The following is a 10,827-nucleotide window of genomic DNA, read 5'->3' as shown; positions in this document are numbered from 1 at the left end:
TATATACACTCACACACATATACATATATATTCCATGAAATTTTTCATTCTGAGCATATGCTGACAGTAAGTAGGAAAAAGCTTTTTGTTCTTTCTAACTTAGATGTATTCAAAATGAGTTATATATCTACTGTATAATATATATATTTTTAAAGTTTTGCCAAACCACTCTTTTGGTAATCACTAATTACCAAGTTGCCCACATAAGAAGCTGGAATAGTCTCTCACCATTGTCTTTATTAAGTTTATAGGTTCAAATTCCAAAAATTCCAAAAGTGAGCTAATCTCAGCGTTATAGAGAAGAAAATGGTGCGCTGAGGCATAATTTAATGCAGAAACAAAACAGGCCCTTTGATTTTCATGGAGAAATAGTTGGGAATATTTTTAGAAATTCTCCTAAGAGAATTTATTTCCATGAGGCCAAGTAGTCAGTGTATCTAAAGTCATGTCAATGCTCATTCAACTGGGCTTGTCGCTTGTCTACACTGGGCTTTCACGGACTAATAGAAATTTCTAAGACGCTGACAGTGTTCAGGGAAGGCTAATGTCCACATAACTCAAAGCTTTTACTTAAAGGATAGGAAAACTGAACTATATGCAACAACGGGAGACAGAGTTAAGTAATCTCATACACCAGGGCAGGGACATATTTTTCCTTTGGCAATTTTACCTTCTTTGGTGACGTGGACACAGGGAGTGTTTAATCATTTGGCGCAGAAGTTCAACTGCTCTCAAAAAGCATTAACTCTAGAGCTGAATTCCAAATGTTGAAAACGTTTGGATTGCTCTAATCACGCATTTTGTAAATTTGACCATACTAACTCTCTCAGTACATGGAAAATGTACAATGAAGCATTTTAAAATGTAATGTTTGTATCAGTGCCATGTCAAAGGCTGTCTCTTTCTGGCTGTAAGATTTGTAAAAAAACGACACCTTCAACTCTAACTTAAAAAAAAAATCCACACCGCAAGTCACTATGGCTTGAGTTCCTAGGAGACACATAACATATTATTCATCTCACCCCAATGTTTTAATTTCCAGGAAAATTTTGGGCAAGTAGAATCCATGCACAAAGAATCAAAGTTATGCAACAGCGGTGTAAGTCAATTCTAAAATATTGTCACTGTCACTAAAGTACCTGAGGTTCTGTCTGCAGATCAATTCTTCCTGATTTTCTTTAGTTCGCCATTTGGACCCCAGGGATGCCATGTTTGTTGGCATCTTTAGGTGAAGGGGGGTTTTACCGAGCACCCCCACCGAGGCCAGTGTGTGCGTGTGGGGAGGGGAGTGAGAGCTGACATTTGAGATGAGTGAGAGGCTGCTCACTCAGTTGCCTTTTGTCACATATGAACAACATAAAAGAAAGAGAGTGAGAGAGAGGAAGGAGAGAGAGAAAGAAAACTGCACGATACGTGCACTAAATAATCTGAAATTTCAGTGGATGGGGCTCATTATGTTAGTCCAATAACGGTTGACTTTCCTGAACTGTTCATTTCTGCATTGGCTATGTGGACATCCTCGTCATTAGATTTTGAAGTAGTTTATTTGAAAGTCTTCCAATGTTAAGAATGTATACTCCTGAATTCTCCTACCCACTTCTCCTCCATGCTAGTAGATTAAAGATGAGGTTTTGCGATTTGCCTGAAACACCTATTTTTGAGGCCCTCAGCTTCACAGTCAGGAAGTGACTACAGCGATGCTTAACTATCTGATCCGAATGCCTATTTTCCGGTGGACTTGGAATGAATTTAGAATATTTGTTAGTATATGAAGCAATGGTTGGAATCTGGGACATAAGACTGGGGCTAAATTTCTTTACTCTCCTAACCCCAGAGAGTCTTTAAAAAATAATAGAAACAAAAGAGCACCAAGCACTAAGGTAAGACACGGTTGTATTCATAATATAGAGAAATAACCACCATGCCTCATGGACAGTAGATGCGGTTCTCCGCGGGGCCACAAAACTGTGCTAGTAATAATTTTAATTGGATGCTATCTTTGCTGCCTTCAAAAAGTATCATAAAATGGAATTATTACCGGCTACAAGTGCACTTACAGTGCCGGCCTCTCACAGGAGGAAGCAGATAACATTTATCCTTCGGAGGGCAACATCAATGGGCTTCTATTTGGTTTGCTTACATGCATCCCCAGTTGCCCGCTATTTGCTGCTTCTTCCTTAATCTAGGAGATCAATTTGAATCAGACGCTACCGGACTGGATACTGCTCTTGCTGGCCTCTGCTTTGGGGGGCCATAGCATCCCACGCAAAGGTGTTCCCAGCTCTGGGGGCAGGGCAGGGGGTGCGTACCTGCAGAGGGTTGGGTGGCGTGAGTGGCGAAGGCAGACCATGTCCTGGAGATTGGCTGGGTTTCTGAGGGGGGCTGGAACTCTGCTGAGTTGGAGACTGTTGGTTCTGGTTCTGGGCGTTGGGATGGGCCGGATGCTGCTGGGGCGGAGGAGCGTGTGGCAGCTGAGACCCTGGAGCTGGCAGCTTCTGGGAGGCAGGTGGCGGAGGCTGCTGCTGCTGGGGTGGGGTGGCCTGGGGCTGGGGCTGCTGCGACTGCTGGGCTGCTTGTGGGGGAGTGGGTGTGTGCTGGCTGGTGGCCTGTGGAGGTTGCCCCTGCCCCTGCCCCTGCTGCTGCTGCTGCTGCTGCTGTTGCTGGAGCTGCTGAAGCTGCTGGAGCTGCTGGAGCTGGGAGCTCAGGGATGAGGTAGCTACAAGGAAAGAAAGTGAATGTGGATTTGAAATACACAGGACAGCATATCTTGCTGCACCTTCAGCAGCGTGGCCTGTGCAAGTTCAAAATGTTCCCTCTCCTCCCAACTGAAACTCTTTGGTTACACACCCCAACCTGTCGGTGTTGCGTCCATTCCGACTCATGGCGTCCCCAAGTGGTATCGAGTGGACCGGCTCTATAGGGTTTTCTTGCTGGTAAACTGAAGCGTTCTATCCCGTAAAGAGTGACCGGCCCAGAACACCAAAGGGGGCAGTTCCGCTTGTCTTACAGGGTGGCTGAGAGTCAGAATTGACTTGATGCCAGAGTCTGGTTTAGAAAGGTTAACGTCAGCAGACCACTGGGGCTGTTTTCTAACCACCACACGGCATTAAATGGTACCCAGAGACCTTTCCGTGAGACATAGTGAGACATGTGCGCACTTGTTGCAAGAACATTTACATTTTGAGAGAATCGAAGTGCAATACATCAGGCCTTTGAAAAGTATTGACCAGCGGAAGCCAAGGACGTGCATCGGAGAAGGAGATCGATTCTCAGAACTGTTTCTTCCGTGCGTTCTTTTCATCCTTGTTGGGAAATACACACCTGCGTTTTTAAGAATTGCTTTACATTTTTCAAGTTCACCCAGTTTCATTCTTTTGGTAAATGCTCTAGTGGAGTTAAAATCAGAAAAAGAAATTTCTGGTAATTTTCTTTTCCTCGCCAATGCCATTAATGTTATCATTTTCACTGAGTAGATCAGACCTCCGGCAATGTGCTTAGACCTGCTGGCTTCAGGTTTCTACAGTTAAAAAACACCCTCCCCCCCAAGTTAAAGATAGTAAATAGTTGTTAGTTTTTCAGAGTCAAATGCCTGAGTCTGACTTTTTGCCTGCTGATGAAAGATATGCGTCTCCTCCCAAACTGGAAGGCTCTGAATAGGCAGCCGAATTTGACTGTGAACTGCATTTCTATATATCTTTCCATTACTGAGAAGATTAGACATATTCACACCTCAAAGGCAGACAGAGGCCCAGAGAATGAAATCATCTTTCAGGATTTTCTTGTTACAACAGAAAGTAAGAGTTCATGGGAAAAACTGTCTTTGCACCGAGCACACTGAATTTGTTCTCATAATCTCAACGGACATTGAACAATGTCTGCAGCAAGGAGACACTTAGGCTGAAGAAGGATCGATAGAGAATTCCTACTCAAAACCAGGTTCACGTTCTACTTCTCCTGAAGTTTAGTCTAAGAAGCTTTCGGTCAAGCCTGCAAATAAACACGAGGACCAATATGGAACCCAGTGATGTAGTGAGTTGAGCTGCGAGCTACAGTTCACACACACCAGTTCACGCACACCAGCTGATCCTTGGTAGAAAAACGGGGCTTTCTGCTTCCGTAAAGATCGCAAACTTGGACACCCCCGGGGCAGCTCTAGTCTGTCCGTAGGTTTCTCGGAGCCAGAACGAACTTGATGGCAGTAGACTTGTCTGCAACATTTTCCTGCTCTTCCTCATCTTAGAATTTGTTAAAACGTCCAAAGGCAGTAACTTGTGTTTGCAACACTAAACTAACCCCTTGACGTACAGTCAATGCTGACCCACAGCCATCCCAGGAAAGGTTTCTGAGACTGTCAGTCTTTATGAGAGCAGGCAGTCTCCTTTCTCCTTTGGAGCTACTGGTGGGTTTGAATCACCATCCTGTGGTTAGCAGCCAAATGTTTACCCTACAGTGTCACTAGGGTCCTGTAACTAGTCCAATTGCAAACAAACAAACAACCGATAAAAAGCTCATCTTAAATCCTGTGGCTCAGTAAAATGACGTATGATACACTTGTCTTCATATAACAAATATGCTTTGAGAAATATGTGTACATTGAACCATATGTTGAGGGTACCTGAAGAATTTTGGAAGGAAATCAACCAGTGACTTTTTAGGTAGAGTTGAGCATCATTTTGCACAATATATCAAACATTTGCTAGATATCTAGTACTATTCCAGGTAAAATATAGGCTTTAAAATGAGACACTGTCCTGACTCCAGGAAGCTTACAATCTATTTGGGAAGCGAAGATTTACACACACACACACACACACACACACACACACACACACACAAACTTGCATGCTGAAACCCAGGAGGACTTGAAGCCCTTGCTGAAGATCAAGATTGCAACTTTCACTATGGCTTAAAACTCAATGTAAAGAAAACCGGAAACCTCACAATTGGACCAATAGGGAACATCGTGATAAATGGAGAAAAGACTGAAGTTGCCCAAGAGTTCATCTTGCTTGCATCCACAATCAATGTTGGTGGAAACAGCAGTCAAGAGCTCAAACTACGCATTGCATTGGGTGAATCTGCTGTGCAATACCTCTTCAGTGCTGAAAAATAAGCAGGTTACTTTGAGGACTAAGGTATGTCTGACCTAAGCCATGGCATTCTCAATAGCCTCTTATGCATGTGAAAGTTGGACATGGACGAAGAAGAAGAAAAATCGATCCTTTTTTACTTTGGTGCTGGTGAAGAATATTGAAAGTACTCTGGATGTCCAAAAGAACAAACTAATATGTTTTGAAAGAAATGCAGCCAGAATTCTCTTTGGAAGCAAGAGTGACAAGTCTTCATTTTACACACTTGGAATATTTCTAGAGAGACAAGTCCCTGGCATGGGATATGCTTGGTAAAGTAGCGAGGCAGTGATAAAGAGGAAGGCTTTCAACAAGATGGATTGACACAGTGGCTGCAACAATGGGCTCAAACAATTTTGAGGAGGGTGCAGGACGAGGCAGTGTTTGGTTCTGCTGCACATAGGGTAGCTATAAGTCAGGACAGACGCAATGGCACCTAACAACCGAAAGAGTGGGAAGTTCATCTCATAAAAGTAGTCAGACAATGGTTCATTCCCAGTTGACCTTTGATATAAGACAGATTTAAAATATCATCCAGTTCATTTCAAGTAAGGCGTGCTGTGTTGGCTTCATTGGGTGGGGCAAAGGTTTAGTGCACTCCATTGCTAGCTGAAAGGCTAGTGGTTCAAGTCCTCCCACGGCTTATTGAAAAGAAGGTAGACAATCTACTTCCAAAAAAATCAGCCATCAATAACTCTATGGAGCACAGTTTTACCCTAACACATGTGGAATTGTCATTAGTCAGAATCAACTCATGGGCAAGTGGTTTAGCTGCACTGGTAGAATAATAGTTCTACAACTCCCAGCAGTTCCAAAGACCTCTTCTGTGTTCTCAGACCCTGGGGGGCTCCATGCGGGCCAGTTGGGATGGCGAGTCCTCACTAATCTCAAGAATCAGACTAGGTCATTCGAGAACTCGCATGACAATTGTGTATTCTGCTGTTTTTCCTCAATCCAGGATTCTGGGAGGCTCATCAGCTGACTCTGGAGGTAGAGATAGTCTGTGTATGAGTAGAAAACACTCACCATCCTCTTTATCAGAATGTTAATGGGAATGCCTAGGTATGCCATTGTTTCCTTTTCTGCACTTTTGTATAAAATCACATTTCATTGAACAGCTGGGAGCTCAGATCAATTCTGACCTCCCAGGATCTTCTACAATCTGGAGGGTCCTGAGGGAGTATGTGTGTGTGGGGTGGGAGAAGGGGTAGGGGGTAGGGGGGTGGGGGTGGCTCAGATCTCTTCCCTGGTGGAGCTTCAGACACTGAGAACCTGATTGCATCTGGCCTCCTGCCTGATTCAAATCAAGCCTGTCCTGATTTCTTTCAGGTGGGGCACATATGTCAGTGCTTATTTTCATGGTTGACTTAAATAATACCACACTGTTTCTTTTGGGTTGGAAAACCATTTATCTAAATCAGCATTTAGAAACAGGAAAGACTGGGGAATATTGGCAGATAGTTATTGGCAGACAGGAAGGTGCAGCAGACCTTAACCTACTAATGAGACATGGTCCCAAATGTGTCTTTGTTCCTTTCTGTCTATGAGTTAGCATTGCTTGGATATTTCTGTTCCATAACAGCAGCTTGTCTGGGAAGGTTTTAAACAACAAAACCGCCAAACCACCCACCTCTAGCCCCAAACAAAAACCAAAGCTGCTCTTGAGTCAACTCTGACTCATGGCAAGCCCATGTATTACAGAGCAGAACTCCTCCTCAGGGTTTTCTTGACCGTCATCTTTATGAAAGAAGATAACCAGGCGTTTCTTTTGCTGAGCCAATGAGTGGTTTGCAACCACTACCCTTTAGGCTACTGGCCAATCACAAGCCACTTGTGCCACATTGACTCTTCAAAAGGTGTAAGCCTAAAGTTATATCCTTTAAGCTACCTTAATTCATTAGGCACCTGCAAGAAAAAAATGAAAATAGAATATGTTCGGGTACATGCTGAATGGAAAGAAAAGCATGAGGGGATTGTATAAGAATGTAACTGGTCTCTAAAAGTTGCAAATCACCTGCAACATGATGAGAAAATAAAACCAAAAAGTGCTGAAACATGGAGCAAACCAATGAGTAAGTGTAGAAAGCATATTGAAATATGGACACAGAAGCTGAATAAAGACAAGCGGGTACAAGGACATAATTGAGCTACAAAGAATGTTTGCAGATAAAATGAAGCTTGTTGGGATAGAACACTGATGGTATATGTGTAAAATTAAAGATTTTACTTTCTTTCCTGGTATTTATATCTTTTGCTGATTAAGACCTACAAAAATGTAAAATTTAACTACTGTAATGGCAGCTCTAAAACACTAAGAGAGTTACAGAAGTTTACATTAGGGTATTTAGACATTTTAAACCCTACAATTGTGCAAAAGAAGCCCAGTCCCATCACACAAACGTTGACCTCCCTAGATAGAGATAGTGCTATGACAAAACCCGTGTGACTAATTTAGTCTGGCAAAGGAGTAACCACAAGGCCTGCATTGTTATATCATCTGTAAATTAAAAATCAAGTTCTCAATTTGAAATTCTTCGGTGATCCCACATTTATATAGAGGCACACAATGAAGACAGACGAAACTCTCTTCTCCCTTAACGAGGTACAGTCTCAGAAACCCACAGGGACAGTTCTACCCTGTTCTAGAGGTTGCTAGGAGTCTGATGGCAAAATTTGGTTTTTCGGTTTGAGGGTCCTCTTCACAGAAAACACAAATGCTAAAGGAGCATGATTCTTAGCAACTCATCAAATGTATGCAAAGTTTAACGTTATGGTGTTGTAATAACTCCATCAAGGTCCCAACTTCATCATTTTGTTGGACTATCCAGGTTTAGACATATATGGGCAAGGTTGGCAAATGTTTGCCTGTTGGTGTTTCCATGAGCACATAGTCCACCAAAAAATGTTTATAGAGAGGAGAGGACTCATTTTAAGGAGGGAGGATGTGGGAATGGGTTTCAACCCCACCAATCCCATGGTTTAAGCTTGGGTTTGGGGGAGAAAACGAGCGCCAAGTCAAGACAGGAGGAGCTGCCTTGAAAACATTGTGCTAAGTGAAAGAAGCTCGATCCAAAAGGCCACCTACCGCATGATTCCATTTCTCTGACCTAGCCAGCAGAGGCGAAGGCACTGAATCAGAGTAGACCAGCGACTGCCACAGGCTGCATGGAGATGGGAATGGGAAATGGCTGCTTTCGGGGTACAAGGCTTCCCTTAGGGTGATGCAAATGTTCTGGGACCAGATAGAAGTGTGATTGCATAGCATCGTGAATCTATTTGGTGTCACTGAAGTGTATACCTGAAAATGGTACATTTTATATTATGTGCAGTTTATCACAATAATGATGCTTAAGAAAAACAAAAACAAAAAACCCGTTTCCCTGTATGCTCACACACTGGAGACCAAGCCACCGGGCTTTGCAAAGCCACAGGGAAGAGATAGTATTTCCCCACTCAGCATGACTTTGTGGTCCTGAGGGTTTAGGGCAGTCACTAGCCTGGGGAGTACAGCAGGGTTCTGGGCAGCACAAGGACGAAAACCGTGCCCACTAGAGACTCATGGGTCCAACTTATTCCTAAGCACATGTAAGACTTGCTCTGAAACTTCTAGAAATGCCTAGAGAAGACTTGGTTGGGAGCAAAATTTGTTGCACCAGTGAAGAACAGAGGCATAACAATTGGATTTCAATAGAAGAGAGCGTGTCATTGTTTGGAAATCATTCCCATTGGATTAGCTCCTTTAAGACAACCATATGAGTTGGTAATATTACCTGCCATGATATACAATTAGAACTTGGACTCAGAGAGGTTAATGGACCTTCTCAAGTTTATATAGTTAGTGAGTGCTAAGGAGGACTTCATCTTAGGTCAACTGCTTTCCCAAACCACTTCAAATAGCAGAGCATGGTGTGGCACAGCATAGCATAGCATGGTATGCCATGGCATGCCATGGGAAGGCATGGCCTGGCATGGCATGGCATGGCATGGCATAGCATAGCATAACATAGCATAGCTTGTACAGACCAAGTAACCAGTTTCTCCCTAATGAGTTCAACAGATGGACTTGCTCACTCATAGAAGGAAACCTTCCATAAGTTTGGTTCTTTAAAAAGGATTTTTTAACTTTTTATTGTGAATCGAATGTTTATAGATCAGTTCTACATTCAGCATTTCATATCCATTGTGTGTCAACTCATTCATCGTGATCCCCATCAATGTAACATCACGTATCCCACTTCCTTCCTGCATTTTATTCCCATTCCTTCTTTTTCCCTAACCCTCCTGAATTTTGTCCTTGGGTAAATGCTACTTTTTAAAATATCACAAGTGGTTGGTTATTCTAAGGTGTGTTTACTTCACTAGTGTTGTGCTTCCCTTATAGATCTGTCTATTGTTTGGTTGAAACTTGGGTATAGGGTGATTGCAGTTCCAGACATGAGCAGTGACTAAAGGCGATAGTCTAGAGGGTTCTACCAGTCTCTGTCCCACCAGTAAACACGCTCCCTTTTATGATTTTGATCTTTGTTCTATGCTTTTCTTTCACTCTATCTGGACTTTCTAATGCGATCCCTTTCAGAACAAGAGCCAGAAGAGGTGACAAAAGACACGGCTTACAGAGTCTAATTTTACAGGCGTGTGCTCAGCGATGAAGCACTCAGATCTTGGCATCTCTTTCGTTATATCTCTTTGCAGCAGGCAAGACATTTTTTAAAGCCTGCTGATATGAAACGTAAGTGCTTGTCTTTAGGATAAAGATGCTAATTTGGGTATATGTCACAAGTATTACAAGGGTCATGGGAAGGGATGGTGGGAAGTAAATGGAGGGGAGGTGGAAAGAGCCAGGGCGCTCTGTATTGGTCCCACAAGATTGCCTTGGAGGTTCGAGAATGCTTCCTTTGTGCTTAGACATAAGGCAGAAGCAACTCGGCGCTCAGCCTTGGTGACAGTTTAAGAAAAGCAATTGAGTAGGGCATTAGCTCTCATTGTCCACTGGACCATATGACATATTATTTTGAGAGTATTACTGGGTGGCAGCTAAGTGTTCTCCATCTGAATTTGGCCTTCCCAAGCAGGAGTGGCTCTCAGACCAGCCCTGTCCTTAGAGAGTTACTGGATTTAGAGGAAAGGGCTACACTCTCAGCCTGAGCCGTTGTCTCCCTGCCTCATATTTATGACTGTCTTTTGTTAACATTTCTAGAAGACGAAAGAAAAAAGTCTAGAACAACCCAATGAGAGATACTAATAAAACTGGACACACACACACACACCCTGTAACACCTAAGGCAGCTGAACCATGCATGCAGTCAGGCACCCTTTCTGGTGCCCTCTGGAACATTCTGCACCGGCAAACAGAAATGTTGCAAAGTCTCTGGAAGACAGCATGACTGGGGATTTTGAAAAAGTGCATGAGGCAAAAACTTTCTGAGAAATCTTCCCTTTTTTTCCTGGGCAACAGTGTCAGCTCTAAAGACTCCCCTGCCTCAAAGATTAGGATGTGCAACCATCTCTTACACATGATCGCAGTGATCAGCTCCAGAAATATTGCTGCATGAATCCTCAATTTGCAGTCAAGGCAGGGATCTAAATGACTCTGGAGATGTCAGGAGAAAACAAAGAGTAAAATTACCCATTGAATACATCCCTACATATTTCCACATATTGTATGAACCATGCAAACTGCATTCTGAGTTCAGTTGTT

At 43.1% G+C, this 10,827-nt stretch overlaps 1 protein-coding gene across 1 annotated transcript in view; it reads right to left on the bottom strand.

The window, feature by feature from the left end:
* The window catches only part of POU6F2 (POU class 6 homeobox 2), a 366,489-nt gene that overhangs the window by 188,365 nt on the left and 167,297 nt on the right, over positions 1-10,827 (bottom strand). The window contains exon 4 of the mRNA XM_045286283.1: positions 2,310-2,716. Within this exon, the coding sequence (XP_045142218.1) occupies positions 2,310-2,716 (407 nt within the window). The remainder of the gene's footprint in view (positions 1-2,309; positions 2,717-10,827) is intronic.

The sequence above is a fragment of the Echinops telfairi genome, unplaced genomic scaffold (genome assembly GCF_000313985.2).
Source record: "Echinops telfairi isolate 266 unplaced genomic scaffold, ASM31398v2 ScPeMD7_7;HRSCAF=31, whole genome shotgun sequence".
Lineage (NCBI taxonomy): Eukaryota > Metazoa > Chordata > Mammalia > Afrosoricida > Tenrecidae > Echinops > Echinops telfairi.
This window is presented reverse-complemented; position numbering and strand designations above follow the sequence as displayed.